This window comes from Geospiza fortis, unplaced genomic scaffold (assembly GCF_000277835.1).
Source record: "Geospiza fortis unplaced genomic scaffold, GeoFor_1.0 scaffold58, whole genome shotgun sequence".
Classification (NCBI taxonomy): Eukaryota; Metazoa; Chordata; class Aves; order Passeriformes; family Thraupidae; genus Geospiza; species Geospiza fortis.
In genome coordinates, this window is record NW_005054359.1 from 4,279,998 (window position 1) to 4,297,164 (window position 17,167).

Genomic DNA, 17,167 nt, shown 5'->3' on the forward strand with positions numbered 1-17,167 from the left:
GCCTTCTCTTGCAGTCCAAGTACTGGATATCCATGGAAGGGTGTTTGGGTGGGCTTAGGTGTTCATTGGTGGTCACAGATGTCATCTGTCCCAAAACTTGGGATGCTCTTTGTTTGACCAGTGATATGTGTACGAGCAGTTACTTCCTTACACAGTTTGCCATAGTGGGAATTTCTGCCCAGATGTGTTAACCAGGATGACCTAACCAGACCTCACCTCTGTCAGGCCTAGGGTTCATGCCATCCTGTTGCTCCATTCTTTTCTTATCTCATGGCAAAGTCCTTCTGTGGGATGAGCAGAGTTCAAGACAGGCAACTGTGCTCTTCAACTCCTTGCAATTTCAAAAAGAGAAGCAAAGCAAAATACATAGAAACAGAACAGTATGACACTAAATTGCTTAGGTAGACATATCTATATATCTCAGGCAGATATATGTAAATGTGCTTTTATTCAGTAGCTTGAAGTTAAACACTAAGCATGGTAGAGGACCTCTTTCACTTCCATGGGTAGTTTGAGGCATACTTTGCATAATTAAAGGTCATGGTAACTGAAGGAGTTACAGCCAAAGAAGTGGGATATCATCTGTAAAATTATATTTGCTCAGCTTTCAAACAAATACTAATTTTATAATCTGTTCTTATATCTCTTTGGCCTCTATAGGACCTTAAGTATTTTACTTACCAAGTTTAACAATTTTAATGGTCTTTAACTGGAATCTGCAATAGATCTTTACAAAAAACAAGGTTTTATTTTTTTTCCCCTCAAAAGGAAAACAAGCTAAAACTGAATGTAGGAGGTGCAAAGTATAGGAAGATACTAATGGAAATTTCAAGTTCTACTGAACAAAGTTATGAATCAATTGAAAATCAAATAAACTTAATTTCTTCCTGACCAAAAATGACCCTTTGCAGGCATTTTAAAGCTTTCTGTTTCAAGTACAGCTTTTGCATGCTACAACTGGTATGTTGAACTTCCAAGGTGAAGCACTAAAAAGTATTTCTTGTTTGCTGTCATATGTGAGGAGGTGTGTTTTGCCGCTCCCTGAAGAGCTCAGCCGTGCCCTGCGCTGGGGCTGCTGGCACCGCCTGGGGCCGGCCCGGGCAGCCCCGGCACAGCCCCGGCTCCACACAGGGAACAGGGCAGAGCCCCCAGTGCTGCCCCTGCCACTACCCAGGCACCTGCCCTATATATGATAACACACTTGGCACACTATATTAAAACAGCTTTTTATCATTTCCTTTCCATGTGTCAATCGTTCTCAGTATGGCAGACTTACATGCTATGTTCATACTTAATCTGCTAGGAGTGCTTCACAAATACCACTTTCCAAACAGTGTGGGTGTTTCACTTCATGTATTTCCAAGTCCATCCATCTAATTGCTTTCAAGTGCTTTACCCTTATGTAAATACTTTGCAAGTCTACTCATAAACTAATGCAAATATGAGTAGGGACAAGTAGCTGAATATTTTTTCCTCCTATCAAGTAAATGGAAGCTACTTGTCTAATGTTATTGAGTACTTCGAGGTGGCATGATAAATGCAAAACACTGGGAATGTATGAATCATGGAACCACAGAATCTCCTGAGCTGGAAAGGACCCACAAAGATTGAGTTCAACTCCTGGCCCTGCACAGAACCCCAAGAATCACACCATGTGCCTGAGAGCATTGTCCAGTGTTTCTTGAATTCTGGCAGGCTTGCTTTACCTAAATAATTTAATGAAAACTATCTAGTTTTGATACAAGAGTGAATAATATTATTTAACTTCTCCATTTTTCTTTTTAACATTGATACTTGAGTCCAAGCCATTTATCAATCTGATGAGAACTGGTAAATGAGCCTGAGGAGTCAATGTAGTTCTGCTAGTCATGGAGGTAGGTTTCCTGAAACTGCTTTTCTCAGTATCTGAGAAAACTATTTTTAAATGGTAGATTTTAAATTTATTCTAGTAATCCCAGTAGCAGTAGTCTGCCATTTTGAAAATAATTTATAAAATAGATGATTCTCAACTGTGTAAGCACAAAGTGAAATAACATCCATCAGTTGTCTGGAATATTTAGAGGGAAGATAGTCTAAATTACAGGCATACTTCCAGCAGGTGTAAAATCACCAATAGGATACATTTCGCTGCCTTTATAAAGAACACCTATAGCTCTCTTGGGTGATTTTCATTTAGAGTTTGTGTCTGATTATGCGTTGTACTTAAAACAACATCATGCTTCAAAATAGTATAAGAAACTGGGAAATAGTTTAATCTGAACTCTCCGGTTCCTTTCAGTTCAATTTATCTTTTGGTTTTAGAATTTTATCTGCTTGTCACAAAAAAGATAGTCCCAAAGGGAAAGAACTGATAAAACTGAAATGATTTATATTCAAAGCCATAACTCAGGAAAAGTAGAGTCTGCTTCATCACAGTACATTCATTCACTCAAGGAATTAAAAAACATAACATGAAAGAGAGCATTACAAATTTTTGACCTATACCTTATTTGAAATTATAAATGTGTAAATAGCCAATAGTTACAGCAGCAATTCAAAGGCTGGTTCTCCTTGGGGGCTTTTTTTTTCCTTCTCTTGTTTTTTTTTTTTTTTAAATCAGATGCAGATGACCTTTTAAATATCCTGTATACACAGATACCAAGGAAGATCTGGGAGTAATACTGTGGAAAAATTGGTGACTTGCAACAAAATACCCATGAGGGAGAGAGTTCTAAGAAGTTAAAAGTTGATGTTTACCCTTTTAAAATGTCTTCCTGCTAGAAGGTTTTCCTTATATTTATGAGTGGTTTTGTCTTTGAAGATAATTAAAATAAGCTGAAGCAAAAAGACTGTAGTGGTAAGTTCTTCCAAAGTTTCTAACACCTTTTGTTTTGAGGCAGTAAGTATCTGAAGTCCCAGCAGACAGAGTAGGATTTGCTTGCAGGAGTAAACAAACATCATTGTCAACTCATCAGTGTTACTTTCTCAAAGAGTTATTTCTGATTCCTGAGTTTTTTCAATAGTTATTTACTTCAGAGCATTAAAGGAGGACAGGACCACTGAGGGAAAAATTACCCTTTAATTTTACAATATTTTGGTCTGTAGTAATATTAAATATATAACCCTAGATGAGTTCCTAGTCTCTTCAAGCCTGAGAACAGAAGCTGTCTTGTTTTTGTTTCAAAGATTGAATTCACAGACCACCCAAATTCTTGACAGGCAGGTACAAAGGTACCTTACACATCTGAATACATGTCAGAGCTTAGAAAATTATTAGTGAATAGTTAGGAGGCTTGGTATCCTAAAAAGACATGCATAAACAGATTTATGCAAAGAACTAGGTGGAAAATACGCATTGAACAAAGAAAGATAATGTTCTGGGGTATTCATAGTATTGTAGTTTTTAAAACGAAGAAGTTACAAAGATTGCTGCCTGCACTGTATACTCAGATGACTGGGAATGCAAAATTTCAGTGGGAAAAGACTGCATACTTGCAAGAATATGTAACAGCTGAAGAAAACCTTGGTGCTCAACAGCACTTCTGATCATCTCTTCTGTTCCCCTTATTAAGCTTGTAGAAAAGCTTTTCTTTTTCATTTTGGCTGGGCCTTTCATCTGTTTCCTAGATCTCTGGTCTAAAGTCCAGTTATGCTACCTGGATTTAAAATTATTGTCTTACACACAATGCAAACCTATAAGCAATTAACTTTTCTGGTGATATTTTTATTTAGGCAGTAGTGTAGATGCTCTCCCTGCCTCTGAAATTGTATTCCTTCAGTCCTGCCTTTCCTTTCAACTTGTCTAAGTATGTATCTCAAAGCAGTAGGGGGGGGGAAGACATAGACATAGGCAAATTAAGCTTACTCTTGGTGTAAAGTTAAGAGTAATCATACTGTCCTTCACTGCCAGTGTTTTGGTAATCTGAGGGGTTTTTTTGAGGTTTCTGTTGGGTTGTTGTTTTGTTTTTGCCTTTTGGGTTTTTTTGTGTGTTTTTTTTTTTTTTTGAGAATGTTTTTACTCTCTTAATAATTCTCAAGCAAACAACATTTATTAACACAACAGGAAACAGAGGTTGGAAAGATGATTTGGAATATTTCTGGGTGCAACTGGTGGTGAAAAGAAGCACAAAGACAAACAAACAGAAACCCACAAAAAAACCTACTTTGTAGAAAAGTTTGGAAGACTGCATGATGCATTAGAAATGATAATATGGGATACTTTGTCTCTTCCACACTCAAGAACAGCTGAGAAAAGATGCAACTAGTCTTTCTGACCATTTGGTTTAGAAGCTGGTTTATGTTACAAAAGTGTTTTTCTTGGTTTTATTCCTAAAATGTTTTAATAGTTTTCTTAGTAATTATATGTAATTTAGAAGTACATATGTTACAATATAGGAATTAATAGAATAAATTACACTTGATATGCAGAAACATGAAGCAGCAATACAGATTTCTTCTTTCTATATTAAGAACTCCATCTTCTAATGACAGCATTTGCATATCCATTTTGATGTATGACATTTGCTGTGAAGTATGCATAAATTCAAATTTCTGAATCTCCATGCTGATGATTGTAAATTCCATTAGAAATGGTATCTTTAGGAATTAGAAATATTTAAGAAATATCATCTTAGAGTGAATGTAGTAATTAACAACTATTAGTACCTAGGCAATCTTGGATAGAAATTATCTACCTTAATACCAAATTATTAAAATGACATTGATATTTTAAGTTTTGGCAGTGAGAAGATTGATTAATGCAACTCTGTGAGAGGTGAAGTAAATGGAGGGGAGAAAAAGAGGGTTCTATTTTTTAAATTTTGTTTTAATGTGTAGGAATTTAAAGAAATGTCATGAAAATCCATTTTGAGAAATGAAACTGGAAAGATAGAGTAAGGCAGTGTTCCAAGCCATGTTACTAAAATTTAAGAAAAGTTTTAATGAAGTAAAAGTACTTGTAAAAAGTAAAATTAATGAGGCAAGTAGAATATATGAGTTTCAGGAGAGGCCACTTGGGTACAGCCATACAGCAAATAAATACATCTATGAGGAGAAGGAAAAAAAACATAACTTCTGTTAATTTAGGTAATTTTTTAAAATTTAAATCTTTTACAAAACACTCTTGTACTTTTAAAATACCTGTCCCTTGTGAGAGCTAGTATGCAGAAATTCAGCCACAATTTTACACATTTTTGCTACTGAAAATGCCATAGAGGAGTTAGAAATTCCTGTAGCAATCAGCAGGATGTCTTAGGTCATTCAAAAAGGATAATGAGACTGCTATATAAATAATACAGTTGGAATATAAGGAATTAATTACCTATTTAGTTGGGTCAGGTTATGTGACAGACCATTCTCTATGTGTCAGGAGTGGCATGTTGTCTATGAAAAGCCAAGTAAAAAAATGGAATAGCTAGAGGACTGCTGATGGCTGTGACACTAGAAAGAGCTGCACAGGATTAATCAAGGCTTGTCATTTAAGAATAATGGAAGAGATTTCAGTAATACTGATGTATTTCCTAGGAAAGAATAATGACATGCTATAGAAAACAAAGTCATTAAAAGAATAAGGAGTACTATTTCAAGCACCATATAAAAGTCTCTGCATCATAAAAGAGAATTAATTTTTCTAGGGATAGTTTAGAATTCTTTTTACTATCGAAAGAAGAAAGTAGGAGCAAATAATACACAAGGCAAGAGCTAAAGCTTCATGGAAATGAACTAATTCTGGGGAAAAAAAAGAGAATGTAAAGGATTTCCTTTGTTTTATAGACAAAACATAAAACCCCACACAAAGAAAATGAAACACCAGCAGCATAACTAATATGGTGTACTTTATTTGTAATTAGAAAAAGGGAGATTAAGTAAAGGGTGCTTTTGATGTCTCACAAATGTCAGCAAATGTCACAGAAGCTTTATGGAAATACTGGCTAGGCCTATCAGCTGATTACCAGTGATATGGTCCACAGAACACATTTTTTGAAACCAGCAATTAACATTGCAAGGGAGAATAATTACTATGGAATACAATTCTTAATTTGTATCACTCAAGATCACGATGGGCTTTTTGTCCCCAGTAAAAGTATTTGAGGAATAGAGTTCACTGGGGCTGATCATGCTGCCCTTTTTTATACACCATAACATGCAATTCTCTGTATGATTTGTGCCAAGATTCACACCCAAATCTGGTTATTTTTGGTACTTTGCACTCTGATAGTGGAATAAAATATGGTGCTTTGATAGAAAAATTGAAATTAATTGTAATTATAGCTACATACACAGCTAGTACAGCTAGTATTAATAGAAACGTGATTAAATTCAATTAAACTTAATTATGTGATTGTAATTCCCAACATAATTGGGGTGCCTACAACATGTCTACAAGGAACCATTGTGGATAAATCCCCAAACTGTCTCCAGGAACTTAGCATGCTAGGATTCCACTCTTAAATGCCTGTATGGTAAAGCATGAGGTGTGGGTAATAAACACAATGAGTTAAAGGCCTGCATGCAGCTGCAGTACTCTGATTTTGTTGAGAACATAGATATTTGGTGGAATGACTTGCTTGACTGAAGCATTGAAATGGAAGGGTACAGACTCTTTAGGAAGGATGGGAAGAGAAGACAAAGAGAGGGGAGTTGCCCCATATGTGACAGAGCAGCTGAAGCTCTGCTTGGGGATGAGAGAGGAGCCAATGGGGAGTTTATGGATTAGGATTAAAGGGAGGACAGGAAAAGGTGACATTATAATGGGTGCGTGCTTATAGGCCACTTGACCAAGAAGAACAAGCGGATGAGGCTCTCCAGAAACAGATAGAAGTGGCCTCACCTTCACAGCAGACCAAGAGAGGAGATCCTTCCTCTCTGCTCAACACTGGGAAGGCCATGCCAGGGGTGCCGTGTCCAGTTCTAGGCATCCCAGCAAAAGAGATGGACACACTGGAGAGAATCCAGCAAAGAATGCTTAAGGCTCTGGAGCATCTCACCTGTGAGGAAAGGCTGAGAGAGCAGCAGCTCTTTGTACCAGAGGAGAGAAGGCCTGGGGAGATCTTATCAGTGTACACAAACACCTGAGGGGAGGGGACAAAGAGAACAGAGCCAAGCTCTTTCCTGAGATGCCCAGTGGCAGGACCAGAGGCAATGGGCACAAACCAAAAAGCAAGAGGTTCGTCTGAACATCAGGAAACACTTTTGTCCTGTGAGGGTGATAGTATTGGAAAATTCATTCCGGAATGTAATTTTATGTAATTATTTTAATTACATTTCTTTATTTAGTAACTGGTATGTACATAGGATTTTTCTTGAGAATAGTGTTCCTTAGAATAACAGATTTCATAATTTACTAAAAAAAGAGACAAACTTGATGGAGAAATAAAAATATGAGTAGCATTTAAGAATTTATACATATTCCACCTCTTTTCTATCACTGATCCTCAGGTAATGCCTTACCTACCTGTCTAGGGTTATAAGATTTCTCTCCTGGATATATAGTCACACTGATTTCACTATGATATATATGAGGTCAGGATTGATACAGGACATACTCATCTTGTATTGTTTTAGTTGCTGTGATTAAAAATAGTATCAATTCAGACTCATCAGAAGTCTCCTGAAATGTATAAAAACATATGTCAGCTCTCTCCTTCTCTCTCTTCCCTTCCTTGGGATTGAATTTAACAATAATACTCAATTATTGTGGGCATCACTGTTTTGGAGATTATTAAAATAGCTTTTATTCCTTAATTTTGATACACAGTCTCCTCTTAAGTTGATATTTTCTGCTTCCTGGGTTGAGAGACATTGTTATTCATTTCTGTGTGATAAATACAGAGTATACATGAAAAGAAAAACATATATTATAATGGTAGAAAACCTTCAAAGCTCTTACCAATCGACATGTTGCAATGATTTCAGATGGAAACAAAGACAATCTTGTGTAACATGTTTTTAAATGGCCTCCAGCAGTAGGCAAAATAAACCAAGTGTCAATATTTTACATTTTATTTTATTTTTAAAAATACAATACTTTATATGTATAGTGCAAATTATACATTAGGATATAAAAAAACTAATTGTTTCTATGGTTATTTTGTTAATAATAGGCTACTTTAGGGAAACATATATGAACATATATATAATAAAATAATTCTTGTTTACAAATAACCCCAAACCTACAATTGGTTCTTACAATCACTCTTTTGTGATTAACGCTGAGGGCATAGGAATAAGTGGTGACTTTTCCTTTAAAAACCCTCAACCTAAACAGACAAACCCCTACATTTTAAAACACATGAAGCTATTGTGAATTCAGTAAAAGAAAAATATGTGCTGTTTTAGCATATTTGCCTTCCCAGGCTGTTCCTTGGTGGAATAGAGAGATTGTTCTGGAAGCTGCTTATTCCTTTATACAATATTTAGTACTGATTTTTTTTTTGTCAAAAAAACAGGCAAAAAACATATCATATAAAAACCATGGATGCTAAAAAAATCCTCCAACAAAGTCTGAGGAAAATCTTACCAGATATTTTTTATTCTGAGACCACAGGACAGTGTACAGAGACTACTTGTAGAAGTAAGAATGTGGGCTTGTGCTATATCAATTTCAGTAGGAGGAGAGCCAAACAATGTTTATTTGTTCAGTCCAGTGTTTTAATGAATGGGGACCTGAACAACTGCCATGGGTCAGGGCTTTTTTCTTCTCTTTAACACAAGAATTCCCTTCTGCTTACTCGTACTCAGACATGTATTGGAGGTGCCAGGAAATAAGGGCAGTTCAGGTCTACTGGCACTTCTTTCTGTCTTTACCTAATGTACAGATTTTACTTATTACACGAAAATTGGAAGACAATATGCATATTGGCTTATGCAAGAACTTTTTGGTGTATAAAATTCAATTAGTCTCTCGTCTTAGCTCAATGATTATGTGTCTTCTGGAGTGGAAGCTACAACAACCTGATGAAGCTGAAACTTTCTTGTTCTAACTCTCTGAACATCAGCTAGACCTTGGCTTAAGGAGGGAGATTGGGTATTGGCATATTGACTTAGTGCCTCTATGAAAGACCTTTTGCTGCTGCTCATATGATGTGTCTTAAAAAAAAATCCAACCTTTCTCACCTGAAATCCTTTAATATTTATCAGTGACAAGACTATTTACCTTCTCCGGACTTGACTCTTCCCTTTGAAATAATCTACAGTAAGAGGAAAAGATACAAATCTAGTGATGAAAAAATACAATTGTAGTATGGTTATTTTCTGGAAACTGAGAATCTTCAAGATTCTATGTGTAATGAAAATTGTAGGGAGTTGTGAAAATTATAATTCTATCTGTGTGATAGTATTTCAGTCAGGGATGTGGAAAGAATTGCTAAAAAAGTATATTAATTTTAATTTATGTCTTACTGTTCCAAAACATTGTGTAAGAACAAACAAATATTTTGGACATCAAGGAACTACTGTGAAATTTATCACTAAAAATGGTGGAAAATATTTTTATCTTTCCTTTTGATAATGAATCAAATAGAGCAAACACAGTCTGAAAATAGTCTGCACTGCAGACTGGAGTTTTTCATTTTCATTTCTTGCAAAAGAATTTCAGAGTACTCTTCATCTGACATTACTTGTTGCACTTCCAGTTTAGTTTGCTCATCCCTTATCTTTCCCAGTCTCACAAAGCATTATTTTTGAAATCTTTTTCCTTTCTGCCTGTCTCCTCTTAAGTAATACACAATAGCACAGTCCGGCAAACTGACAATATAACTGAGTGAGAAAATTTAATGTGTGACATGTCTGAATAAAGCTTAGTGCAAATTACAGAATCACTGAAAAGAGTTGCTTAAAATGTTACCTTTTGGATACATTTAAATAAGTGAACTTCTTTGGCGAGTAAAATGTGGATTAAAGCCGTGACTGTTAAAACAGTCAGCCGTGAGAATACCGCACGGGATATGAGCTGGTCTGAAAATCTTTAACAGTAAATGCAGCTACTGTTAAACTACTGCATCATTTAGTAGTTCAGTTCATGATACTTAAAATAAATATCTCCATTGTGGGAATTCTGTATCAATTATTTTCTGCTGACTTCATGTCAAATCTTCCCACTGTTGTGATTATGTTTAGAGACACAGTCATTCTTATTCAACTAAGTATCCAGTCAAGTTGCTAATATTAAGTGTGCACTAGAACAATTAATGAAATGGAAATGCTTCTATGGCGTATTTTGGCTTCTCATTACTAATTTAATTATTTAGAAAAAAGCAAATATGTTACAATTTGCCCTGAAATTTATCCTCAGAATTAGGGGACACTCTGGACTTATTTGTATAAAATCTAAAAGATAGAGTCATTCAAGAATGTACTTAGGTCTCATTGTTCCTGTGATACTAGAATTAAATTGAAATATTGACACATTGCCGAAGAAAGTAGAAAAACATATTGCTGCATTATATAATTAAAAATGACTGCTATGAAGTAAGAGATTAAGAGTCCATTTAGTAAGTTAATAATAAAATAGTCTGTCAGTTTGCAAAGACTACAAAACTTTAAACTGTTTTGGAAAGTGTCCTATACATTACAGTATATTAAATTAAGATTAAAAATAACTTGAACTGCATTTATGCTTACAGTAAGTTTTCTGACTAGAGGGAGGTTTCTTAATGCACTCATATCTGGAGTGTAGTTATTTGAATACCAATCACTGAAAAATCGTAGAGAGACTTCTGAATCAGAAATTCAAATAGAAATATGTGTGACAAATCTTAAAGTCTTTATATCTCATTGTCATAAATAATTTTGAATTCCAGAAGTAGCTTGTATGATAAAATAGATCTGACTAGCCCAGTCTTCTCTCTGGTTTTCACAGTAGCATCCTGTCACTTCTTGGTGAAAATAGGATTAACACTTTGTATGCTATTAGAAAAAAAAGTCCACCTACTTTATACTCATTTGGGGAGATTTCAGAATTGCGTGGATTTCATGGGGGAAGATGGGGAGAAATCCCAAAATCCTGAGTGGACAGGTTTGATTTGAATCACTGGATGTCAATTAACATGGATTTCCTGTGTTGTAATTTTTGAAGCAAATTTATTATGTTGTTCAACTAAAGTATTCTGAAAGTATTTTTACAAAGATCTTTTACAGATCTAAAAAGTTATTGAGCTGAATTTGATTGGGGCATCTTTTCATGAGCTCATTTTATTTATGGTTGCATTTACCCTAAAGAAGGATGTAATATGTTCATTAACCCTGTGTTTTTCCCACAAATGAATAAAAAGTAAACCTCTCTTAAAACCTGTTTTTGTATCTGTCTTAGATAGCTAATTCAGTTTCATTTTTAAGTATTCACATAACAATCCATTTTGTGGCCCTCTGTAAATATTATCTTCCATTTAACAAGATCTTCTTTTTTTATTTATATTAAATCCTTCTGGATTAAAAAGGTTGTTCAATCAATTTAGATAGAAGAGGTGCAAAAATGTCATAATAATTGCAATTACTGTATAATGAAACAGAGCTAAACAGATAAAATAATACCAACTGACATTCTGATTTCCTATAAAGTGAGAAAAATATGCATAAAATACATATACCAGTGCAGCTGAAAAGGGAAGTATTTCTGTGGAAGAACAGCAAGAAATTCAGGAGTTTGCAAAATATCAGTGACAGATATGAAAACAAAACCACATCTTCACAGCTGATCATTTTGTGCCATGAAATTGCTAAATGAAACAGATGTCTTTCCATTTCTCAGCTTGGCTGACATGAATAACAGATGCCCATTAGCTAAAATAACTATAGGAAACACTTTATGCTAAAAGTAGCAGAGAAATATTTCGCAGAACATTTTTTTAGTATTTGAGTAAAATGAAAAAAACTCTGCAGCACTGATTGACAAAGTGTTCATGCATTTCAGTGTTGGGTAATGATACACCACACAGGGCTGTGAAGCACCTTGGGCAGACTTTATTCACCTTGATTCCTTTAGTAACATCTGGATTGAATTAAGAACTGAAAAAAACAAAACCGGAGGTATTCTCTTTTGTTGTTTAACTATACTACACATTTTCACCCCTCGAATTATGTCTGGAAGACTTGCTCCTTTTATCTATAGCTTTGTGTTTCCTGATCACTCAAAAAGACCTGAAAGGTTATTTGTGAATTTGAAGTTTTTCTACCATAACTCTGGACTCTTATGTATATACATATAATTTAATTGGATTACCAAACCAAAGGCAATATTAATATTTTTTTAGTGAACATAGTGTTATAGCTTAAAGTGTTCTTCTAACTGTGTAGGTTTGTATTCTTTCTTTGTTACTGTGAAGTGCAGCTCTTGGCTTCCTGAAAGTCTTTATGTGGAAGTCTCAAAGTCCTATATTCAGCTTCCTTTCCAGACTTTTGGCTAATACCTGTGTGGGGAAAAACAAACAAAAAAAAGTCCCCAAACCACATAAACAAAAAACCCACACAAGTAGGAAGTTTGAATTTGGCAGAGGTAATAGGTTAATGATTTTGTGGACATAAAAATAATTTTTAAAGCACCTGACTAAAACTTACACATAGCTACAGGAGAGGCAATGGTAAATCAACAACAATGATAGTATCTTACATATTAGACAAATAATTGTGCTAAAAGATCTTTGCATACTAAATTGGATTTAAATATAGTTATTCAAAAGCTTCATATTTTGTAGTGCAGGGATTTTCTTAGTTCTCTGATTTAGTTTTCTTCACCATACTGTTCAGGCTTCAAGTGCCAGGCAATATTTTAAGGCACCAGAATATGATTATTGGGATTGCTAAATTATTTTACAAGTTCCTGGCATAGTTTTGCTAAATATCACTCTCCAAAACAATTTTCATGCATCATCTGTATGTTAAATTTGGCCAGACACTCTTGCTGGGAACTGTTTGCATGGAGTTATTCTATTCTGGAGATAATTAGAATGGATGGTATTAGAATGGATTTTGCCAGGCTGCTTAATGGTTTCTGAGTGAAAGGACAGGCTCTGCAGCACCAATACACTATTGCAAACTTTTGCAAGAGTTAACAACACCAGACCTGGGATTGGAAAGCGTCTGGGAAAAATGCAATGTGCCCATTTAAAGATCCCACTCAATCAGGACCTTATTTTATATTTCTGTCACAGGTCTAGGGAAGAGCAGGCTATTTTCATGCTCTTCATCATTCTGCTGTGAAAATATTTCATGGAGTGGTCATGGACAAGCGATGAGTTCCTAGGACCAAAATGTTTTTGAAGTGAAATTATATTCTAGGAAGACATGGAGAAGAAAACGCTCAAGGACTACTTACACTAGATGACATTTTAAAATGGAACACAGCTTGGAAGATACTGTCAAGTCCCTTAAAAAGAGGGTGAAGGAGTTAATTGGAGGCATGAAAGGTCACAATTTTTGTGAGCCATCAGGGGAGAGATTAAAGTTCGCTTTAGAAATTCATTCCTAAAAAGAGGTGTGAGATTGGCTTGCAACCTTCACTTTGAAGTCATTAAGAAAAACAGAAGGAAAAGAAAGAAAAATATTTATTTGCAAAGGATTTTTCTTAACATCTACCTTCTTACTCTTTGTGTTTGGTAGAGTTTCATATTTTTTTATTTGTTGTAGAATGAAAAGAAACAGTAAGAAAATACTTTGTAAAGTAAACATGCACGTGTGTAGTGTAAGCAAAGTTTAATGGGTCTAAATACTTTCATGTAGAAAATCAAAGTTCAGAACATGATAGTATTCAAATTTCTACCATGAAGGCTTTGATCCAAGATGCCTGGCGAGTTCTGTCTGTTCCACATACATCAAGTCTGTGGAAAATATTCAGTGTTTGAAAATTTTTCACAACATCAAGTCTGTGGGAAATATTCAGTGTTTGAAAATTTTTCACAGCATAAAAGTCTACTGTTTGGCTTTGGCTTATCCCACCAGTCCACTCTGTATGTTTGGTTTCAGCACAAAAGACAAGGAAAGACAAATTCAAAACCAGAATAATTAAATATTTCTACTTCTAATACTTGAAACAGATGCTATGGAAGACAACAGGAGGGCATCACAGATGAAAAAGAGAAATATTTTCATGGTTGCAAAGCAAGGGGGGTATTTAAACTATGCTACATGTATGACATTTTTCATTATCTGAAATGGAGGCTTAAATTAACAAAAACTCTTCACATGACTAAATATAATCTTCCTGTGGATTTAATCAATGCTGTAATTATGTGTGCAAATAACTGTTTTTAGATGGGAAAAAATGCACCAGTTCTTAAACTGGAATATTCTGATATTTTTTGAGTGTGATTTAAAAAAAAAGTATTTGCACTTCAGTTTTGTAATAAGAGCTTCTACTTGATTTGATCCTTCTGTTGAACTCAAAACTAAGTTTACTAAAAAGAATATATTTCATGGTGAAAATAAATCTGAGTGCCAAGTTCTGTCAGTTAATTATGGAATCAATGAGATTGGAAGGACCTTTCCAACAAGATGTTTAGAGAAATTATGCTAAATGTATCCAAAAGATCAAATGAGCCATCATCCACGCGGGTGTGCTGAACAACAAAGCATAATTGAATAATTTTCCATATAAAGGCAGTCAGGACTGCAAGTTATATATGCGAAGTTAAGCTTTATACAACTTAAATAATGGGTGTTAAATCAATACTGAATGCTTTGGGTATTTTACCTTTAGTCTAATTACATTAGTTGTTAAAATGCAAGTGAAAATTACTTAAAATTAAATGTTCCCCAATTTGGGAAGAGTATAAATAATATGAAATGAGATTTTAAAAAATATATTATTTCATTAAACCAGTGGTTCTGTTTTCCTTAATTGTCTTGTATTTAGCCATGTTCTTTATCTGCTTAGTGAATTTACAGCTAGCACAGCTGTTGTGCATTTTTAATAGGATCTCTTCAAGGGAAGAAAAGGTCAGTATTAACATAAAAATCTTCTTTAAGATGTGGTGCAGAGGTTTCTTAGCCGAGAACAGGTGTTGCTGCAAAAGTAAAATCTTCCAGAACAGCCAAGTTGAAAGATTCTTGGAACTAAGTTAGGAAACTGGCTGTCAGTCAGTGGTGAATAAAAATTACTTTCTTAATGGTATCAACCACATATGTGGCATACAGAATAACTTAAAATATAATAATGATATTTAAAAACAACCATTCTTTTCATTGCTTCTAAACAAAGTACTGTCTTCTTCCATTTCAGCTTCATTCTGACCAGGATAAAGGAGATGGATCCCTCAAATACATTTTGTCAGGAGATGGGGCTGGTACTCTTTTTATAATTGATGAGAAAACAGGAGATATTCATGCAACTCGGAGAATTGACAGGGAAGAGAAAGCCTTTTACACCCTGCGTGCCCAAGCTATCAATAGAAGAACTTTGAGACCAGTGGAACCTGAGTCTGAGTTTGTCATCAAGATCCATGACATCAATGACAATGAACCAACATTTCCAGAAGAAGTTTACACTGCTAGTGTTCCTGAAATGTCAGTAGTAGGTGAGTTCTCTGTACTGAGGTACAAATGCCTTTTCTCCATTACTTGACAAATTATTTCCCCATCTTTTCGAAAGTCAGTCATGTGCAGAATTCTACCTGATGAGTTAAGTATTTTTCATTTTGACATACTTGTTCAAATACTGAAATGGCATTCAGAACCAGATTTTTATGATCTAAGATCTGTTTCTACTTGGAATATCCAAATTATTGGCTTTACAGTTCTTTGGAATATAAATATTATAGATAGTAGGCAATGGTGAATCATCCTCCTCCTTAGGAACTGTTAGAATATGATGACTAAATTAGCCTGTTGAAAGCTCAATTTTTTTTTCTTTCATTTTCACTGGAGGTTCCCAGTGGTGATAAGCACTGAATGGAGAGCTGTCTCCACTCCCTCTGTGGGTGAGGAGAATTATATATTGACTCATGCACTGTTGATGCACTGTCTGAAGGTAGACATCCTCTTTATTTTCTTTTCTTTCACTTTTTTACTGTATAGACAAAACCTCTTGTGCTTTCACTTCTTCCCTTAACTCCATCCATGAATGACACCTTCATGAATGTTAAACAGCTGTTTGAGTTAATCTTTCTTCTCTTTGCAATGTATTTTCAGTTCCTATCTTAAATACAAAGTTGCGGCCTGGATCACGCCAGCTGGTGAATTTTATAACCAATAACATTTTGGAATATGAGCTATTATTGATATTAGTGCATACAACTCATTAAGAATAATTTTTAAAAACGTAAACATTTCTTAACATTTATTTTAAAAAATAATATTAATTAATTAATTGTATAAGTGCAAAATTCAAAAAACAAGCAATGCATTCAATAAAATTTTAGGCTATTATTACCATTTTAATCACTTCTACTGCCTTAATAGGTCAAACAGATATTTTAGATTACTAAATTAGTCTGTTGAGATGGTAAGTTTTTAAGATGTTTTATATATACAGGTATTGATGATTTAGTATTTATTTTCCAGGACCTTGGAAAATGCTGAAAGAGAAAAAAAATACATAATTATTGAAAGAGAATGGCCTCAGCAAATCTGTGCAGCAATGTATGGAAGCATAATGCTAATAGCTTTTTGTTCTTAATATTTCAGTCTGCTTTTTTTGTGATTGAATCAGTTTTTAAAATTCCAGTATTCAGCAACTGGTTTTTATTGTAAAGGAAAAGAAATTTTAAAAAGAAAGATAATGAAATCTGACAGATGATTGTGTAGGCCTGTACTGAAATCTCATCAAATCAGCCCACATAAAGAGAACTGAAAAGTCTTCCACCTTTACTGTTCCAAAATCTAACAAAGTGTAATACCAACTTACTGACGTACTGGTCAGCTTTCTAAATTTCCATAAACATATACAGCTTTAAGCAGAGCATCTTGAAAGTGCATCCTGAAAGAACATTTCTGGAGGATTTTCTAGAGAAACATTTGGCAAGATTACAGGAGGGCTGAAAAAGTATGTCTCAGGGTTTCAACCTAATTTCTCATGTTCTTTCTGTAAATTCCAAAATGCATTGCTTAAAACATCATTGGAAAGATATAAGAAAATTTTTCAGGGTTTTCATTAAATATTATGCTATTATATAATACTAAGTTATAAGCTATTGTTTCTTCATTTCATCAGTCTCAATTCCATAAATAACATTTTTTCTTTAAGTATTCTCAAACATTC

General features: G+C 34.6%; 1 protein-coding gene across 5 annotated transcripts in view; it reads left to right on the forward strand.

Annotated features, from left to right (window-relative positions):
• CDH10 (cadherin 10) overlaps positions 1-17,167 on the forward strand; it is a 94,220-nt gene that overhangs the window by 45,544 nt on the left and 31,509 nt on the right. For all 5 annotated transcript variants that reach the window (XM_031059283.1, XM_031059279.1, XM_005423857.2 and 2 more), the window contains one exon: positions 15,191-15,485. In XM_031059283.1, the coding sequence (XP_030915143.1) occupies positions 15,191-15,485 (295 nt within the window). The remainder of the gene's footprint in view (positions 1-15,190; positions 15,486-17,167) is intronic.